The 21,009-nt window shown below is 37.0% G+C and overlaps 1 protein-coding gene and 1 long non-coding RNA gene across 3 annotated transcripts; one reads left to right on the top strand and one right to left on the bottom strand.

Annotated features, from left to right (window-relative positions):
- Positions 1 to 1,529: 1,529 nt before the first annotated feature.
- LOC311284603 lies at positions 1,530 to 8,433 on the bottom strand. Its single transcript, XR_014626251.1, has 3 exons — positions 8,348 to 8,433; positions 8,048 to 8,258; positions 1,530 to 1,837 (listed from the first exon to the last, which is right to left on the bottom strand). It is a non-coding gene; the product is annotated as an uncharacterized lncRNA (long non-coding RNA).
- A 1,454-nt stretch (positions 8,434 to 9,887) lies between these two features.
- On the top strand, positions 9,888 to 20,671 carry dbnla (drebrin-like a). 2 transcript variants are annotated; one of them, XM_084399729.1, is made up of 20 exons: positions 9,888 to 10,100; positions 10,438 to 10,493; positions 10,620 to 10,732; positions 10,842 to 10,916; positions 11,800 to 11,946; positions 12,048 to 12,125; positions 12,207 to 12,358; positions 13,728 to 13,782; positions 13,925 to 13,999; positions 15,300 to 15,446; positions 15,548 to 15,625; positions 15,707 to 15,858; positions 17,549 to 17,588; positions 17,747 to 17,821; positions 18,718 to 18,826; positions 18,941 to 19,117; positions 19,204 to 19,266; positions 19,352 to 19,443; positions 19,615 to 19,696; positions 20,385 to 20,671. In XM_084399729.1, exons 1-20 carry the CDS (start codon positions 10,018 to 10,020, stop codon positions 20,519 to 20,521), a joined length of 1,986 nt encoding a protein of 661 aa, XP_084255855.1. In that variant the 5' UTR covers positions 9,888 to 10,017; the 3' UTR covers positions 20,522 to 20,671. The 2 variants fall into 2 exon arrangements, with proteins under 2 accessions (XP_084255855.1, XP_084255856.1); XM_084399730.1 differs by lacking the exon at positions 13,925 to 13,999.
- The last annotated feature ends 338 nt before the right edge of the window (positions 20,672 to 21,009 follow it).

The following is a 21,009-nucleotide window of genomic DNA, read 5'->3' as shown; positions in this document are numbered from 1 at the left end:
TCTTTGGACTAAACCGCTCAATTCATATGGATTAGTTTTACGATCTCTTTATAAACTTTTTGAAGTGTCATAGTGATAGTTGTGTAGCTGTCAATGGAGGGACAGAAAGCTCTCAGATTTCATCAAAAAGATCATCATTTGTGTTCTGAAGATGAACGAAAGTCTTACGGTTTTGGAATAACATGAGGGTGAGTTATTAATGACAGAATTTTACTGACACTGACAACTAACAGTTTAAAGGCCCTTGCACACTGAGTCCAAAATTCGCACCCGAAATTTTCGCATGTTAAAAAATAAATACGACCTCGCGTTATGTCAATCACTGCCTCCGAAACTTTCGTCCGTCATAAAAAAAAGAATTGGATCGGGTTCAATTTTCGGTGTTTTTCGCATCTGTAGCAAGCATTTTGAATGGTGTTTTGACAATTCAGAGCCACCGAATCACGAATACGAAAAAAACGCATACGAAAATTTCGGACTCAGTGTGCAAGGGCCTTAAGGCACAGGTTATGCCTTTCTAAAGTTCCAATCTGAAATTAGTGAAACTTTGGACCTGTTTGTCTTCATTTCCCTATTGTGACCTCTCACCCATGCTCTATGCATGTAACTCCAAGAGGCTATTAACCTTTAACCCCACACAGTGGTGAAAGCTCTCAGTCCCAGCGTGCAATGTCTGGTGAGTGCCCATTGTATATAAATACAAACCCTCTGTTTCCCCGTTCATCCCAGCGGAGGCCATAGTCATATCCCTTCCTCTCCATTTGCTGATCTCACATTCCAGTGAGCTAAACTTGTGCCACTAGCAGAGAGATGACTCAAACAAACTTCACTGCAATGTTTTGCTTACAATGATGTCTGTGCATTTGGACACAAACAGTAAACCGGATCGGAAAAACGGTAATATACGTTTCCCATCTGCCACAAGTGTAAACACATTATTACATTACATAATACATTGCAATTAATCTGAAACTTGTTACAAACTTTTTAAAAGTGATTGTTCATCGCTGGGCATTCCTGTAGCTAAAAATAATAGACCATGGCTTTTGTAACATCAATATTGTAGGTTTGGATTAAAAATAATAATAATAATCTGACAAATACTGTACATGAATGTGAATGGTTGCACTTGTGTGTACTTACAGTGTACTTACTGAAGAAAGTACTGGGTAATATAAGATAACTACATGGGTTAAGGTTAAGTTTAGGTGTATGTGCAGGGTTGGTCCCGAGTTATTATCCAGTTATTGTAATTACTATAATAAGTACATAGTCTGTACATGGACAAACAGGACTGTAAAATAAAGTGCTACCATGTAAATTATGAAACTGATGTGATGTGCAGTATCTAGAAACTATCATAGCAACTGCAGAATATAAAAGCAACACGCTAAAACCAGTAACAGCACAGCAATGCACTAAAACCACTCATAAAAATCTAAATATTAATTTGAAATCTGCCACAAATATAAACATGTGATGGTATCTATTCCAGTTGATCTGAATATAGACACTAACTTACACCTGGACAGGCTCCAACAGACCATTTTTATTCTATTAGCATCACTGCAGTCGACATGTAGGCTTTAATAACCGATTACAGGCACAGGAATGGTATGTGTCCTGCGAAATAGTTCAATATTTATAAGCCTGTTAGCGTAAAAGTCAGTGTCTGTGCAATGACCACCCATCCCTCACACACCCTACAGGAAGTGGAAACCGGACTGGAATTAGCAGTTGGTCTTGGGGCTGGGGGAGGACGGGGCCACGGGGCCCCACAAGCTCCGCTCTCGGGCTCTTTGTGTGCGTATTCAGCTCTTCCAATGGGCCTTCAGACCTGCAGTGAACAAGGAAAAACTAAACCAGTCACAAAGCTTTTGGTATACGAGACTGAATCACTGCAATTAGATTACGAATCGGATGATCGCAGAGTTAGATCGAAGGGAAGTAAATCCCCATCACCTTGTCTCGTTTTGTCTGTCAGCGGTCCGTGGGCTAATCTGACGAGACAAGCATATAACGCAATGACATTCTACCTCGCGTTATAACTCCCGCCGTTTCACTCCTACTCATCCAGCCACGCCATATATCAGTCCAAAAGGAAATCCCTCTTTTGTTCCTCAAGGAAACCGAGAGAAGGGGTGAGGCGGAAGGATGTGTCACAGTATTTCAAACAGCTGGAGAGTGCCTGGCGAAGCTGCTGTGTGATAAACCTGTTTGGATAGCGCCGGCCACTTGTTGTGTCAGGTCTCCTGAAGAAAGCCACAGATCAAGTGGGTTCCTCACGATGTCGTAAAGGAACAAATGCTCTCCAGAAAGTGGATTTAGGCCACTAAACACAACCAGATAGCCTCGTCTAATGGAAGTGTGTAGGATCTGACTTTGATTTCTGTTTGAACCAGAGGCTAATGATTAAGAGGACGGGGGAGTCCTGGTGTGCTGCATGCTGTTTGGACTGACTAATGGATGGGAGGGGAAGGGTTCAGACTAATTGCCACCATGTTGAGCTCCCTGGGGAATCAATGGGTCAGTCGAACAATGGACAAGAGGTCTGACCACCAGCACACTTCATGCTTGATTTGATTTATCCCCACATCAGATTTTGCCCTCTGAGACCAGGACAAAAATGTCCCTGTGGACAATAATCACTGGAATCATATTACACCAATTAAGAGTCATATAAAATATGTTTGCATTATTGAATTTAAAGAACCTTGAAGTAAGTAGAAATGCTATTTGTTGAATAATACTGAATTTGATATTTGATGTCATTCTCAAGCATCAATATCAATTCAGTTTAAAAAGTGTCAATAATAAAATCAATCACAGTAAATAATAAGATAAATATTATTATTGTAAAAAAAATCCGGTGAATATTTAAAAAAAAAACAAATTACCAGAAAACATATTTGTACTAATAAGTAAACATTAAGTAAATATCAGACACAAGTTTTGTGGTTGCCAGAAATTATCTGTAAAAAATAATAATAAAAATCAGAGACAATGACTGTTACTTAAAATATACTGAAAAACTACTACTGAATATACTAATATATATATATATATATATATATATATATATATAGTATATTTGTGATGTCAAACAAAAGTTTGTATACATATATATATATATATATATATATATATATATATATGTATACAAACTTTTGTTTGACATCACAAATATACTATATATATATATATATATATATATATATATATATATATATATATATATATATATATATATATATATACGCATCTTTTTAAAATGGCTATTAGTACCCAGTAGTGTGGTGGCACTTTTATATTTATTTTTATTCTATTTTTACTGTATTTTTTATTCTCTCATTTATTACTGTACTTGTTTTTCGGTGTGTTGTTTTAAATTGTTGTTTAATCTGTTGTAAAGCACCTTGGTTTACCTATCGGTCGATGTAAGGTGCTATATAAATAAAGTACATTACATTACATTACATATATATATACAAACGTTTATGTTTTTATGTTAGATGCGATTAATCGATTTGACAGCACTAATGAGAAATTTCCTAGACGTTCCTAGAGTATTTTTGCATTGTGGGACGAGGAACTATAGGGGAAAACCATTTCACTACATTGCATCACATGTATATGTATGTGACAAATAATAAAGAACCTTGAACCTTGTTTTTAACCGACTTACTATAGTACTTTTACATTTTCTCCCCATTAAAATGACATTTCTCAAAGCCATTTTTTACAGCATAACTCAAGATGAAGTACCCTCTGTAGGACATGTGGACAACAGAGGTGTTATCTGAGGTGTTTGGCTTTACCGTGCCATCAGTTTGCTTCTGTTTTGGTCAGCTTATAGTGTGGAAAGGAAATGAGGTACTATTAGGACTCTCACCGTAAAAGACAAGCCCAGTCTCTCAAAAAAGCCTCTTCTCAACACACCAAATAGACCATTAAACGCTGTGGCGACTGCACTAACCACAGTCAAAGCAAACAATGTTGTTTAGGCCACCGCAACCCACAGGTTGTAAAAGTCCCCTGTGAAATGTGTCAGACCGAACCGAGGTGAAGTTTACGCCCCAGGAGCGCACATCAAGACCGTGTGATACGGTCACGGCTAATGGCCTCCTGAGTGACCTCACACTGTCTGTCTGAATACAAATCACTGTAAAATCAGACATTAAGAAAGGTTTTGCTCAAAATAAATCTGCAAAACATATTAGTGTTATAATCACAATGCATTCTATGAAAACAAGTCTTTAAAGGTTCAGCTGTGCTTTACAGCTTTTCGGACCAATCCAATACAATTTAAATAATGTAAAAAATTGTCACGTTTTAATAATGAGAATGATATTTTTGCATTGCAATAATGAGAAATGATGGTAAATGTGCTTAATTGTCATGAAAATAACGTCATGTTGTGTCAAAGTTACGTCTTCAGTCTCTTTATGCTAAATATAATTTTAGGGTGAAAAATGGCTTGATCATGTTTTTTGAAAGATTTATACATTATATTTTACAAAAAAAGGATTTTATCCAAAATATATGATTTAACAAGAACATGTATTCATTGTTAAATGCAATATACATTTTCAACCCCCAAAAAAACATTTTACAGCATTTTACACTGCTGTCTTGTTAAAAAATAATATATATATATTTTTACTGTAGGGTAAATTAACCAACTCATTAAAATAAATAAAAAATCCAAATAAATTAAAGGCAGTAAAACAAATATTATCATATTATATAAATACTTTCCAATTTAAATGATTAACTTTTTTTTTTTACATTTTAATGATAATGAGATTTTTTGCATTACAATAATGAGAAATGGGGGTAAATGTGTTTGATTGTCATGAAAATAATGTCACATTGTGTCAAAACAATGCCGACATCTTAATAGTCCTAAAATAGGATTTAGCCTCTTCATGTTAAAAATACGACTTATCAAGTACTGTATTTTTATCTCCTGTTATTTAGAATTTCACCAATAAAGTTTTTTGTTGCATTTTACAGCACTGTCTTGTTAAAGATAAAATAAGTGTTTTACTGTATATAGTAAACTAACCTAATAAGGCAGTGCAGCAAATTCTATCATAATAAATATTTAGAAATAATGTTATTTTTGCATTACAATAATGAGAAATGGGGGTAAATGTGCCTATAATTGTCTTGAAAATCGTCAAAATTGTATTCCTAAAAATAGATTTAGTCTCTTTATGCTAAATATGATTTAACAAATGCATGCATTTCCACTATGAATTCAAAAAAAATATCTTTTAGCATTTTACATTTCCGTCTTGTTAAAGATAATGTTTTTTTTTAATTATTCAATTCAATTCACATTTATTTGTATAGCGCTTTTCACAATACACATCGTTTCAAAGCAGCTTTACAGAAAATGCATGAGTCCACATTACAATTTATAGTGATCTGTTATCAGAGGTAAGTTATGTATTTCAGATATGTATACAAATTTAAACAATGTAATAATTTAAGGCAGAAACAACAAGCTCATCGAAGTAATGAATACTCGTTTTAGAAAAATGTAGCATTGGTGCATGTTGATTCTGAGTTTTATTTACAGTATATGTTGAACTAACCAACTCAATAAAGCATTTCTCTACAGCCATTTCCATTAAAATGACCAACAACTGTTTGAAACGGCCATAACTGTGCATGATCAATTATAATGAAACCTAGGTTAAATGGTCCATGCAAACGCACTTGACTCCAAATGAATTTATGTGCAGGAAGCAGCATGAATTCCAGATGATGTGCTCCACGCCACATTATCAATAACTCACTCTGAACCCCGTCTCACTGTTTCCTACCGAATGGTTTACATTTTTCTCAGATGACCGGGGCTGAAAGCTCACGGCTGAGGTAATTAGAGCGGACCAGCTGTATTGTGCTGAGAAGTGCTATAGCAGCTGTCCCAGACCAATGGACACTCTCCTCTCTCACTTCATCATCTGTCAGAATTCAATATTACAACAGGCTTTATTGGCATGACAAACAAAGGTTTACATGGCCAAAGCATTAATAAACATTACATGCCCACAACGTACACAATAAAGCGCCTCTCTTTCGCCCTGTTCGGGCTGCACGTGCAGGCGGGCCGGGGGTCTGGCACCATTCGGCTCAGGGCCAGCAGGCTGCACTCCGGCCAGTGAATAAATGTGCGCATTGCTCATTCAAGCCTGACAGCAAGGGGTCTGGAACCCGCCGAGCCAGCCGGCTGAAAGGAAGGTGTGAGAGAGAATGTTAATGGCTCTTAATTAAGGATGGCTCTGATAAGGAGGGTCCGGTGAGGTTGGGGGAGCACTGAGGTTTGAGTACCAGCCCTGGAGAGATGTTTGCACCTGAGGAGCATTTCATCGATTGTCCTGGCAGGGGGGGGGGACTCACTAGTTTGCCATTCATTTACTAACATGATGTGTATCAAATCAGATGCTAATGGGACTGTGTGTGCGTGTCCGTGGGAGAAGCAAGCGATGAGAGGGGGTGGGCGAGTATTTATTCTAAATGTTTGAGTTGGGAAAGAGGCACAAACAATCACACATTAAACAAAAAGAAAGCCCCCCCCCCAGGCCCTAATGCCGTTGTAGGTTTGCAGAGATCTGCCGCTGAAAATTCAAATTAAAAGTCCCAGAGTCAGTCTGACATCACGCAACGCTAGAAGTGGAATAAATCTGACAAAGTATATCGAAAAGCCTTTTAAAAGTTTAAATTGAGCTTCTTTCTCGGTTGTGTGAGATACGATCCCCCAGTTGACTGCTAATGTTGACACACAGTCTTAAACCAGTCTGGAGGAAATGGAGCGCAAAGCTGTGTTTGCACAGCAGATAATGCAGCTCCTAATTTAGAAAAATCCCCCCCAAAAAAAGGGTTATAAGGGCAAAACACGTCTCGACAGGAGGCGAAGCACTTAAGAAAATCTAATCAAAACAGGAGAGCTGAAAAAGAAAATGTTGGAATCAATCATTTTTTTTAAATTGTTAAAAATATTTGATTTTATAGCATGGTAAAATTTTGTCTAATTATATTTTGAAATAGCTAATTAATGTATTTACATTTAAATATAATTTTTTTAATGTTATACTTTGTTTGCAAAGTTGTATATATATATATATATATATATATATATATATATATATATATATATATATTTTTTTTTAAGGCAAAATTGAGGTGATATATAGGCCTTTAAATGTAATATATGTTTAGGGGCCTATATTATATAATATATGCAACTTATCAAAACAAAAAAAATTTGACTAATATAATTTACAAAAGCAGCCCTATAGCAGTTGGGAAAAAATTCCCAACAGAAACATTAAAATAAATAAAAACCTATAAAATATAGTTATATATATAACATAAAAATAAAAATTAGGACTATTAAGAATAAGATGTCCGTTGCAACGTATAGTTTAACAGCTAAATATTTCTTTCTTCTGGTTTTGGGGAGAAACATGATCTGGATAGTTTTTCACGAGATTCACCTTTTGTAAAAACAGACAGTAAAGATATTTTATCATGTTACATCAACATGCTTACCAAACCGTGTTCGTGACAGGTTTCATGAGATTCACTCATGCAAGCCATTTTGCATTCACGCAAGCAGCCAGTACTCACGTTAAACTGACAAATTAACACAATGTATGTGAAATATTTGAACCTGTTGAGCTCAAAAGTGAAAAAGAGAGAAAGTGAAACCCGATTACAGTTTCAAGGACAGGCAATTAATTTTGATTACGAGGGATTGGCCTCAAGGGAGAAATTTCAGAGTTCTGTGAGGCACATGGCTTAGTAATGCTGAGTGTGTGTATGTGTGTGTGTCTGAGTGGAGAGAAAGAGAGAGAGAGAGGCTGGGGGTTGCTCGTAAACTCAAACCTTGACACCAGCCTAGCCATGACACAGGAGCCGCGGCCCTCCCAGCCCCACGGCCGGCCCCTAGGGGCCCCGCTCCCATTACGATCTCGCACTCAATTGTCTGCTGTGTGTGAGAGGGCTCTGGGGGCAGATGCACTCTATATCATACCTGTCAACAGGCGCGCTTAGCACAGGCCTGCGTACACAGACACACACGGCCGGAGCCTGCAACACGACACCGACGGCGAAACTGGGCCATCTTAGCCAGACAAAGACTCTGGAGTTGACAGCAGGAGATGAAATCTGCCCAAAAGCCATCGGCAGTTCCATATCACGAACAGTCGGACGCTGGGAGGGTCATAATGATACCCATGACCGTTCTGTATGGAAAAAAAAAACACACACATTAGTTACTCAAATCACTTTAAGGATGGGAAATGGGAATACGCAATTGAAACTCTTAACATACGCTGACGTTACAGAGCTGCACAGTTCCCCTTTCACATCGAAGGCTGCGTGACACAATCTCAGCACTGCTAATCATCTGTTTTGTGCCTTCATGTGAGAAAAATCTGTGATTAATTCATTCAAATATGATCTTGGCTCAAACCGCACATGTGGTCACACAAAATACTGCGATTTAATTGCACGCATATGATTTTCTCTGGCATACTATTAATGTGGTTGAAATTCTGAGGTATACACTGATTTCGAATCCTTCGAGAAGATTGAAGCGCTGAGTTAATTTGTTTCAAATGTATAGTGTAAAATAGAGAAGATTTGGAGACCACATGGGCAAAACATGTGGGCTTCACTCAAATTTCTTTTTACAATATGATGGCTGAAGATTTTCTTTCCTCTACAAACTCTCCTTTCCCCCCCCCCCCTTCATTTTGTTTTATAAATAAACTGACCACTTGCATAATGAGTCTTCTGGCACGATCGAGGTGAGGGGCAAAAATCGTGAGAATAGCGACATCGTGCGGTCAAAATAATAACGGTAGCTATTATTATAGACACGAATAGAATAGATGAGATAGAGCAGAATAGAATAGATGCATGTTGCTAAAACAAACAAAAAAGGTACATTACACTACAAAAGCATTTGCAGATACAATTTCCAGGCCTATATCAAAGGTTTGGATTTGTTTTTGAATTATAGAAGGTTACATGGAAAATTATAACAGCTGGCATCTGTAAAATGGAGCCATCATTATCTATAATTGCACTAATACAGCACAGCATGAGTACCATTTTATGCAGAATTTTGGCACGGAATTATAATAGTTAATTTACATTAACTGCTACAGTACAATGAATGTTCAACACATGACATTGGTATGTCAGATCGTCCAGTTTCTCTTGCTCTGTCAGTCTGATAGCTACAAACTCTGAAGCAAGGCATAGATTACGCATTTCATTATGTTTAGTCTATACTTCATGTGATTGCAGAAATGTGATTTTACTAGTCCAACTAGTTCCAAGTGTGACCTTGCTTGACATGCCTTTAGATTGATCAATATGCAAGTTATGTGTGATTCACGAACAAACTTTTGTTTTAACGCGATTCAGTCCAACCGATTGCTTGTATGGTGAATTTGTTTAGCAGTAAAACTGTTAAGTCTGAACAACACTGCCATTCATTTAGATTGTTTACAATACTGTTTGAATAATAACGCAACTTATTTCAATCAATCTATCGTTATAAACATAAAATTAAACATAAAATGGTGCGCGTGGAATACTTTTGACTAAAAAGCATCAGTGAATCGTTTTAACCGGTTCAGCGAAAGGAAACTGTCCGAACAAACCGATTCGCTAAAATGATTCCCAATGCTAATAGATTGACGTTGATAGAAAGACAGACACTGTAATATATTTTGCCTAACTACATATAATATATCATTTGGTTTCTTTAAAAAATAAATAAAAAATTAGTTAGGGCTAGTAGACTGTTGTTGGGAAAATACAAGTTCTTTCTCTTCCTCGTTTCAATTCCCAAAAAACTCGCCGAACCTGATCTCACCGGAGAGGTGCGTGTTTAGAACGACGGTTCACTGGAGGAGGAAGACGGGGTTATTATGATTACATCTCCCATTTAAAGTTCTCCTCAAGTTCTTGCAAGTTTCATGACCCACTATGGCAGTAAACCTGAGTAAAAACGGACCCGCGCTTACAGCCGCATACAATGACGTGGTGAACGGGAAAACGGACACAAACTGGTAAGACGCTTAGGCTAATCATATTATCGAAAATAAATGAATGAATGAAAGACAATTAATCAATTTTAGACTACACATCATATTTATTTATGATACTAAAAATGATTCATAACATTCAAAATGACCGAGGTCCTTTAACTCTTGAACATAATATGCAAATTAGGCTACTTTTCGAGACTATTACATAACTCATGTGCTCAAAATATAATAACTAGTTACGTGGAAATTGTGTAACTATTTTTGTGCATCATAGATAGAACTTGAATAGAATTTGTGTTATCTTCAGTCATTTTGAGATGGATTCTGCATACAAATGAACCATATTTGTTGATTATAGGGTGTTGTTCACTTACGAAGGAAACAGTAATGACATTCGGGTTGCAGGAAAGGGAGGTGAGTGAATGCTTTAAAAACTGATAAGAATGCCAACAGAGTGATGTCATTCTTTTTTGTCCTATTTAATGAGTCAGTAGTCAACAATGACTGTTGCTCGTTTGTTTTTCTGTGAATGTGCCATAGATGGTGGGCTTGAAGAAATGGTGGAGGAACTGAACAGCGGTAAAATCATGTACGCCTTCTGTAAAGTGCTGGACCACAGTTCTGGAGTCCCCAAGTTTGTGCTCATTAACTGGGTATGAACAGAACACAAATAACCGAATGTACAAAATGAAAATGGCTTTATTGTGTTAACCTCTCAGCATCCATTATAGAAATAATCTTAGTACTGTTAATTGGTTTCAGACCGGCGAGGGAGTCAAGGACGTTAGAAAGGGTGTTTGCGCCAATCATGTTCACTCAATGGCCAATTTTCTGAGGGTGAGTGCAAAATGGAGCCTATAAAAATTCTTCATTAGTATGGAAGCTTCTTTGTGCCATGGAATAAAAAGAAAGAAAAGCAAATTCTTTTTTCCCTTTAGAATTGTGAGATAATAAAGGGATTGTTGCCCAAAAATTAAAATTCTGTCATTAATTACTCCACCTCAGGGGTGCCCAATCCTGCTCCTGCCGATCGACTGTCCTGCACAGTTCATCTCCAACCCTAATCAAAACCCTGCCTTTAATTTTCAAGTGATCCTGAAGACCTTAATTGGTTGCTTCAGGTGTGTTTGATTAGGGTTGGAGATGAACTTTGCAGGACAGTCGATCGGCAGGAGCAGGATTGGGCACCCCTGCTCTACCTCATGTTGATCCAAACCAGTAAGAGCTTTATGTCCCTCCATTGACAGCGAAGCAACTACCACTATTGATGCTTCAAAAAGTTCATAAAGTGATCGCAAAACAAATCCATATGAATTGAACGGATTTAATTTAGGCTTTTATTCACAATTAAACACTGATCAGCGAACATAAACAGAAGCTCAACTGAACCTGCTTGACGTGCGAGAACAAACCCCTTGAGGAAGCTCAAACGTGCTGTGTAACATGAGAATGATCCTCATTGGTTCTCGAACGTCAAGTGAACATGCTTGAGCTTTGGTTTACCACGACTGATGTGTGAGTTGATGAATGTTTATAGGTGAATAAAAGCCAAAATTGAATCTGTTCATCATATAAAGTGATCATGTCAAATGTCAGAATTGTGAGATAAAAAGTCACAATTACCTTTTTTATTTTGTCATTCCTTGCCGGGAAACAAGCTTCCATACATTAGAGATGGTCATAATATAATTCTTCATTTTGAATTTGTATTTTCTAAAAGGGTGCCCATGTGACCATCAACGCTCGATCAGATGATGATGTTGAACCTGCTGACATCATGGAGAAGGTGGCCAAGGGCTCGGGCGTCAACTACAACATCCACAAAGAATCAATCCAGAACAATAATTGTGAACTTGTTGGACGTGTGGTCAGTGAAGTGATGAATTATGTCCATACCTCATATTTAAAGGGGCTTTGAATATCTGCATGTTTGCCTTCTGAATTACTCCAGTGCTTCTGTTCTCACAGGGTTCTGTCTATAAAAAGATCAGTGCTTTAGATGAAATCCAAGCCACGATTAGAGAAAACTTCTGGGCTCAGGCTGAGGTGAGGAAACGTCACAGTAAAACGCAATGCTTTTATCTTCTCATCTGCTCTTGACACGTTCTCTACCTTCTCCTTTATCAGCAAGATGAAAAGAACCGCCGGCTGGAGGAGCGCAGGAAGGCAAATGAGGAGAGGCAGCGTCTGGAGAAAGAGCAGAGGGAGCAAGAGGCTAGAGAGGCAGAGGAGCGAGAGCGAAGGCAGAGAGAGAGAGAGAAAGAGATCAACCAACAGAGGCAAGTGATTTTGTGTCTGTCCCATTCATATCATCAAATATAATCTACACCGCTGTTCAAAACCTTGGGGTCAGAAAGATTTTTAAACTTCTATTCAGCAAGGACACATTAACTGGATCAAAAGTGACAGTAAAGTCATTTATAATGTGTTTCTATTTCAAATAAATGCAGTTATTCTTCAAAGGATCCTGAAATAAAATGTATCACAGTTTCCACAAAAATAGCAGCACAACTGTTTTCAACATTAATAATAAGAAATGTTTCTTGAGCAGCAAATCAGCATATTAGAATGATTTATGAAGGATCATATGACACTAAAGATATTTCACAATATTACTTATTTTACTGTATTTTTGATCATAAAAGACTTCTTTCAAAAGCATTAAAAAAATCTTACCGACCCCAAGCTTTTGAACTGTGTATATCAGGGGTGTCCAATCCTGCTCCTGGAGGGCCACTGTCCTGTATACATTACCTCCAACCCCGATTAAACACACCTGAACCAGATAATCACGGGATTACTAGCAGAAATGTCCAAAATCCCCCCTATACCCTCACTCGCTATTCCCTCATTAGTCCACTAGTATAGTTCACTTGAAGGAGTGAATGAAACCGAGTATAGTTTGTGCTTGCGGTTTAATAATCATCTGAATCTTAGCAAACTGGCAGCTCCAGTATTAATGATAAGATTTATCTTAAACGCTGTCATGGAAACTATGTATAAACCTTAATTAAACAATTTAATAACCAATTAAAAAGAAATGTATACATGTATGATATTACGCTGTTGCCACATTGGACCGGCGGTTTGGAAAATGAATGTATGAATCCGCTGCGGCGCCATCTTCTGGTCAGACACAGGAATTCATTCTGCGCGATCTTCACAGTGCATTATGGGTACTCTCTAGCCGTTGAGTGCAGATTGGTTGTATTGTGGGATTGAATGAGTGAACTTAATAACATCCACTATTGTTTCAGACACTACTACAAATGGGCTGTCGATTCATTAAATGATCAGCTGTTTTCTGACAAAAGCAGTTTATTCAGCCTCTACCTCTCCTCCATTGACATGATCTTTTTTTTTTTTTTTACGGCCTCTGGTCTCCTTCCCTGCGTACTGCAGCGTTAGCAGGCATTACAGTTTTTTTTTTTTGCTAACCTTGCAGGCTTGCCTTCAAGTGGCTTTGTTACTAGACAGACTAGAAACTTCCATTCCGGTGTGTTGAGGCAAGTTAGAGCTAAACTCTACAGGACAGTGGTCCTCCAGGACTGAGTTTGGACACCACTGGTGTTTATAGTTCACCAAATACTTAAAAATTTCTTTGGATATACATGTTTACTAAATAACTGCCTACTTGGTGTCTCACAGGCTGTATGAAAAGAAACAGGAGGCAGCAAATAAAGAACAGGAGCCAGGAAAATGGGTAAAATGATCTTTCCTGCAATAAATCTGAACATTTTAAAATCACACATATCTATATATATATATATATATTTATGTGTGTGTGTATACTGCATAAATATTTAATATGTTAGTCACCCTTGATTGCCTCACTTGTTGTTAAGGAGAAAGTGGAGAAGGAACACCAGTCTCCTGTAAAAGCAGGAATATTGCGATCTGAGTCTGTGCAGAAGGCCAATGTGAGTCTAAATAAATACAGCACATCAGAGAGCGCTCACAATGAGTGTCCTTGGATCTTGAAGACTATTTCCCATTGATTTTCTCCATAGAGATTTCAAAAGATTTTTAGTTAAGAGTTCTGAGTCATGTACAAATCCTCCTCGATGAATCACTGGGTCGAAGCAGAAAGTATATGAAAATCATCTGATCAAATGAACTACACTTCCAATTAAGCATTGGGAAAGATGTAATAAAAAAAAAAAAACAATAGTATAATATAAAAATATTGACTTATTGTAACTGATAATATTGTTATAAACATATTGTTAAAAAAAACAGCAATAATATACATTATTATTACAGTTTAAAATATTGGTTTTCTATTTATAGACATTTAAATGTTATTTATTCCTGTGATGCAAAGCTGAATTTTCAGCATAATTTCTCCAGTCTTCAGTGTCACATGATCCTTCAGAAATTATTCTAATATGCTGATTTGCTGCTCAATAATTTCTTATTATTATCAATGTTGAAACCAGTTCAGTAATATTTTTGTGCACACTGTGATACATTGTTTCTCAGGATTCCTTAATGAATAGAAAGTTCTAAAAAAAAAACGCATTTATTTGAAATAGAAATCTTTTGTAACATTATTAATATCGTTACTGTCACTTATGATCAATTTAATGAATCCTTGCTGAATAAAGAGACATTGTGAGAACAGCGACATTGTGCGGTCAAACTAATAACTGCAGGTATTATTTTAGACCCGCGTGATTTAGAATAAAATAGACTAGAAAAGAATAGATGTAAATTGCTAATGAAGATCTTTTTGAATAAATCTGAGAGCTTTCTATCCCTCCATTGATAGCGAAGCAACTATTACTCTGATGCTTCAAAAAGTTCATAAAGAGATCGAAAAACAAATCCATATGAATTGAACGGATTTAATTTAGGCTTTTATTCACAATTAAACATTGATCAGCGAACATAAACAGAAGCTCAACTGAACCTGCTTGACGTGCGAGAACAAACCCCTTGAGGAAGCTCAAACGTGCTGTGTAACATGAGAATGATCCTCATTGGTTCTCAAACGTCAAGTGAACATGCTTGAGCTTCTGTTTACCACGACTGATGTGTGAGTTGATGATGTTTATAGGTGAATAAAAGCCAAAATTGAATCTGTTCATCATATAAAGCGATCGTGTCAAATGTCAGAATTATCTTTTTTATTTTGTCATTCCTTGCCGGGAACTAGCTTCCATACATTAGAGATGGTCATAATATAATTCTTCATTTTTAATTTGTATTTTCTAAAAGGGTGCCCATGTGACCATCAACGCTCGATCAGATGATGATGTTGAACCTGCTGACATCATGGAGAAGGTGGCCAAGGGCTCGGGCGTCAACTACAACATCCACAAAGAATCAATCCAGAACAATAATTGTGAACTTGTTGGACGTGTGGTCAGTGAAGTGATGAATTATGTCCATACCTCATATTTAAAGGGGCTTTGAATATCTGCGTGTTTGCCTTCTGAATTACTCCAGTGCTTCTGTTCTCACAGGGTTCTGTCTATAAAAAGATCAGTGCTTTAGATGAAATCCAAGCCACGACTAGAGAAAACTTCTGGGCTCAGGCTGAGGTGAGGAAACGTCACAGTAAAACGCAATGCTTTTATCTTCTCATCTGCTCTTGACACGTTCTCTACCTTCTCCTTTATCAGCAAGATGAAAAGAACCGCCGGCTGGAGGAGCGCAGGAAGGCAAATGAGGAGAGGCAGCGTCTGGAGAAAGAGCAGAGGGAGCAAGAGGCTAGAGAGGCAGAGGAGCGAGAGCGAAGGCAGAGAGAGAGAGGGAAAGAGATCAACCAACAGAGGCAAGTGATTTTGTGTCTGTCCCATTCATATCATCATATATAATCTACACTGCTGTTCAAAACCTTGGGGTCAGAAAGATTTTTAAACTTCTATTCAGCAAGGACACATTAACTGGATCAAAAGTGACAGTAAAGTCATTTATAATGTGTTTCTATTTCAAATAAATGCAGTTATTCTTCAAAGAATCCTGAAATAAAATGTATCACAGTTTCCACAAAAATAGCAGCACAACTGTTTTCAACATTAATAATAAGTAGTTTATTGAGCAGCAAATCAGCATATTAGAATGATTTATGAAGGATCATATGACACTAAAGACTGGAGTACAAACAGTTATTTAAATTTTTACAATATTTCACAATATTACTTATTTTACTGTATTTTTGATCAGCCTTGGTGAGCATAAGAGACTTCTTTCAAAAGCATTAAAAAAATCTTACCGACCCCAAGCTTTTGAACTGTGTATATCAGGGGTGTCCAATCCTGATCCTGGAGGGCCACTGTCCTGTATACATTACCTCCAACCCCGATTAAACACACCTGAACCAGATAATCACGGGATTACTAGCAGAAATGTCCAAAATCCCCCCTATACCCTCACTCACTATTCCCTCATTAGTCCACTAATATAGTTCACTTGAAGGAGTGAATGAAAACAAATTCGGACACTGAGTGCGCCGGAAGGGCTGCTGCTTCCGCATAGTTTGTGCTTGTGGTTTAATAATCATTTGAAACTTAGCAAACTGGAAGCTCCAGTATTAATGAAAAGATTAATCTTGAACTCTGTGATGGAAACTATGTATAAACCTTAATTAAACAATATAATAACCAATTACAAAGGCATTTTTACATGTATGATATTACGCTGTTGCCACATTGGACCAGCGGTTTGGAAAATGAATGGATGGATGATTCAGCTGCGGCGCCATCTTCTGGTCAGACACAGGAATTCATTCTGTGCGACCCCCACAGTGCATCATGGGTATTTTCTAGCCGTTGAGTGTCCATCGGTTATACACTCGTTATTGCAGTGCATTATGGGATTTAATGAGTGAACTTGATAACGTCCACTATGGTTTCAGACACCACTACAAATGGCCAAATAGCCCTATTTAAGGGTATAAAGGGCGATTTCGGACACAGACATGGTCTTATTATTGAGAGATCCGAGGGTCCCTGGCTCTGCTATTTGAGAAAGCTAACTTGGATCATGTGTGCCTTGAGAGCCAATCACATTACAGCCTTGACATACAGCCTTGTTGAATTCAGAGTTGTGAGACAGTCAATCACTGTTTGCGGATGCAATTGTCTGTGACTTCTCTTATAAAACGTCTCTTATTTTATTTATTTTTTCAGTTTAAGATCAATCCAAAACAAATGTTTAAGAGCAAACATGTTATTCGATTGGCTGTCGATTCATTAAATGATAAGCTGTTTTCCCACAAAAGCAGTTTATTCAGCCTCTGCCTCTCCTCCATTGACATCCATAAAAAAACGGCCTCTGGTCTCCTTCCCTGCGTTCTGCAGCATTAGCAGGCATTACAGGTTTTTTTGCTAACCTTGCAGGCTTGCCTTCAAGTGGCTGGGTGTTGAGTTTGGACACAACTGGTGTATATAGTTCACCAAATACTTAAAAGTTGCTTTGGATCTTCATGTCTACTAAATAACTGCCTACTTGGTGTCTCACAGGCTATATGAAAAGAAACAGGAGGCAGCAAATAAAGAACAGGTAAATGGGTAAAATTATCTTTCCTGCAATAAATATGAACATTTTTAAATCATATATATATATATAAATATATGTGTGTGTGTGTGTGTGTGTGTGTGTGTATACTGCATAAATATTTAATATGTTAGTCACCCTTGATTGCCTCACTTGTTGTTAAGGAGAAAGTGGAGAAGGAACACCAGTCTCCTGTAAAAGCAGGAATATTGCGATCTGAGTCTGTGCAGAAGGCCAATGTGAGTCTAAATAAATACAGCACAACAGAGAGCGCTCACAATGAGTGTCCTTGGATCTTGAAGACTATTTCCCATTGATTTTCTCCATAGAGATTTCAAAAGATTTTTAGTTAAGAGTTCTGAGTCATGTACAAATCCTCCTCGATGAATCACTGGTTCGAAGCAGAAAGTATATGAAAATCATCTGATCAAATGAACTACACTTCCAATTAAGCAATGGGAAAGATGTGGTAAAAAATAAATCAATAGTATAATATAAAAATATTGACTTATTGTAACTGGTTAAAAGTACAGAAACAGTATATTTTAGGTTTATTGCAAAAAATACAGTAAATATTGCAAAATACAGTAAAAAAACAGCAATAATATACATTATTATTACAGTTTAAAATATTGGTTTTCTATTTATAGACATTTAAATGTAATTTATTCCAGTGATGCAAAGCTGAATTTTCAGCATCATTTCTCCAGTCTTCAGTGTCACATGATCCTTCAGAAATCATTCTAATATGATGATTTGCTGCTCAATAATTTCTTATTATTATCGATGTTGAAAACATTGTGCTGCTTAATATTTTTGTGCACACTGTGATACATTGTTTTTCAGGATTTTTTAATGAATAGAAAGTTCCAAAAAAAAACAGCATTTATTTGAAATAGAAATCTTTTGTAACAGTATTAATATTTTTACTGTCACTTTTGATCAATTTAATGCGTTCTTGCTGGATAAAAGTATTAATTTCTTAAAAATGCCTTTTAAGGAGTAAATGAATGGGATTTTACTTCTGGAATTCTAATATTTTCTTCTATTATATGTTGAAGATAAAGTAAGACCAGTAAGAAAGTAAGGTCATAGTAGACATAAAAATAGCATATTCATTCTACCTTTTTTCCAGGAGGCGGCATCAATCATCTCTCAGCGTTCCATCAATCCCAGGGAGCTGTTCATGAAGACAGAGAGAAGCTTGGTCAACAGTGCAGCGCCTTCTTCACCTTCTCAACCAGGTACAAAAAACTCTTATCTAACAGAACATCCGACAAAATCTCATTTATAAAACATGCACAGTTTCAAGCCATTGATCTCAATATTACTTCATTACTCATGCATTTTCCTCTCAGGTCAGTTGAGAAGCCCATTTTTGTCCCAGCAAGCAGTAAGTGCAGAAATCTCTCGCAGTGAGAGCAAGTCTCAGCCCTTATCTCCAGTTCGCCCCGCGGCAACCACCTCGGATTCACATGTACCAGCTCCCATCTCTCCTGTGCACGAAACTCCAGCTTTCCCTGAAAAAAATGAAGGTGAGTAAAAGCAACAATCCTTTATGTGTCTCTGGTTTAAAATCATATGACAGTAAGTTTTAAGTTGCCTTATTTCTGCCTTTAAGACCCCTTCTACGATGATCCATTTGTATCTGAACAAGCTGAGGAATCTGAAGATGAATGGGATGGTATATTTTCTCTCAATAATGCTTATTAACGTCAGCCAGTGCGTATTTATGCCTGAAATCTGACTTACTGTGAATCCTGGTGCAGATTCAGATGAGGAGGGACAACAAAACGAAGATGAAAACAGCATCTATATGAACGTCCCCTCACATCAAAATCTCTATGATGAAGTTAGCCAGGTTGGTTCCTTGTCATATCCATCATCCAAACCATGCAACCGTTACCTTTTATGACATTTTTAAGAATACTTTTCTGTAGTAATAATAATGATTTAACTGTGTTTAAGATATTGTGTATTATAATAAATGGTTGTGTCACCTAAATGCCATTATTTATCCTATTATTTGAAGGATTTACAAACCCCTGCTGGCGAAGATGAGACTGGCCATGACCAGAACATCTGTGCAAGAGCATTATATGACTACCAAGCTGGTGAGTGCTTGAATTCTGCTGTATTATCTAAAAATTCATGCATTAAATTATCAATATGCAGTAAAGCTTTGATCTCTGCAATGAGCTGTAATATCTGGAATGATGATGATAATAATTATAGACCTTATGTAGCCCCGCCCTTTTTCAGCGCTGCGCTCGTTGCCTTTTGACTTCCGGTCTGTATTTTCACAGCGATTTTGCGTGTTTATGAATGAACAGCTCGTTTTAAAATCTTCCCGTCGACTGACATTTGTTAAGTCATCTGCTTTGAACATTACAGTCCTCATGATAACTTTCGTTAACTTTACATTAAGTAAATCCACTTCAAAAGCTAATTACTCCTGGACAGCAATGCCATAGAAATATACAGAGCGACCGCAAAACGGAAGTTAAAAGACAATATTCTAAAGATGGCGGCGCCCTCGTTTCTCTGGCGCATAAGGTCTATAAGAGAGAGAGAGAGAGAGAGCATGAAATATACAAATAGCTTGGTTAAAACCAAAAAACAACAACTAGTGATTCACCAAACCGCGAGAATGATTATGATTTGATTTAATTTAGTGTAAGTGGCGATTTACGATATTTTTGTACATTTAAAACTTGAGAATATTCCATACTCTCTTATAATCAATGAAGATATGGTGTTGAAAACGTATCAATTTATGCGTTATATTTTCTTCCCATTTAGCGGATGACACCGAGATCTCCTTTGACCCGGATGACATCATCACAGGGATCGAGATGATCGATGAGGGCTGGTGGAGGGGCTACAGTCCTGATGGGCACAACGGAATGTTTCCTGCTAATTATGTGGAGCTTCTTTAAGTCTACAGTAACCAATCAGACGCAATGATATGCGACACAAAGATTGTGGTTTGTTAGTGTGCTTTAATGATGTTACGGGGCATTTGTAAAATCTAAATTCGTACTTTGTCTAAATAATGTTCAATAAAAGTTTTATGTCTCTTTAATGTTCTTTTCGTGTTGATTCAAATAAGCCAATCAAACAAAGGACAGAAAATAAACACCAGCATTGTAATGAATGAAAATATTCCTATACTTAAGTGCACCAAAACTTAATTACTTTCCTCACAAACATTTACCAGGGTAACTGCAGTTTCCACTAATATTACAGTTCATGTCAGATCTGAATCATTACTGTATTTATGAACTGTTGTATTTACAAGGTACTTTGTATAAATGATTTGCCAAAACCATGAAATATAAAAAAAGAGTATTTGTTACTACATCAAAATTGATAATTTTGCATTAGCCACTACTACTGACACTACTGGAAAACATTAAAGAATTAT

This window comes from Rutilus rutilus, assembly GCF_951802725.1.
Source record: "Rutilus rutilus genome assembly, chromosome: 25".
Lineage (NCBI taxonomy): Eukaryota > Metazoa > Chordata > Actinopteri > Cypriniformes > Leuciscidae > Rutilus > Rutilus rutilus.
The sequence above is the reverse complement of the archived record's forward strand: the minus strand, read 5'-3'. Positions and strand labels throughout refer to the sequence as shown.

Excerpts from the sequence above, each read along its gene's own strand:
- dbnla (XM_084399729.1), top strand. The coding sequence starts at position 10,018 with ATGGCAGTAAACCTGAGTAAAAACGGACCCGCGCTTACAGCCGCATAC. Across the intron at positions 14,000-15,299 it reads AGTCTGTGCAGAAGGCCAAT|GGTGCCCATGTGACCATCAA; the intron begins GTGAGTCTAAAT and ends ATTTTCTAAAAG. Across the intron at positions 15,859-17,548 it reads AAAGAGATCAACCAACAGAG|GCTATATGAAAAGAAACAGG; the intron begins GCAAGTGATTTT and ends GGTGTCTCACAG.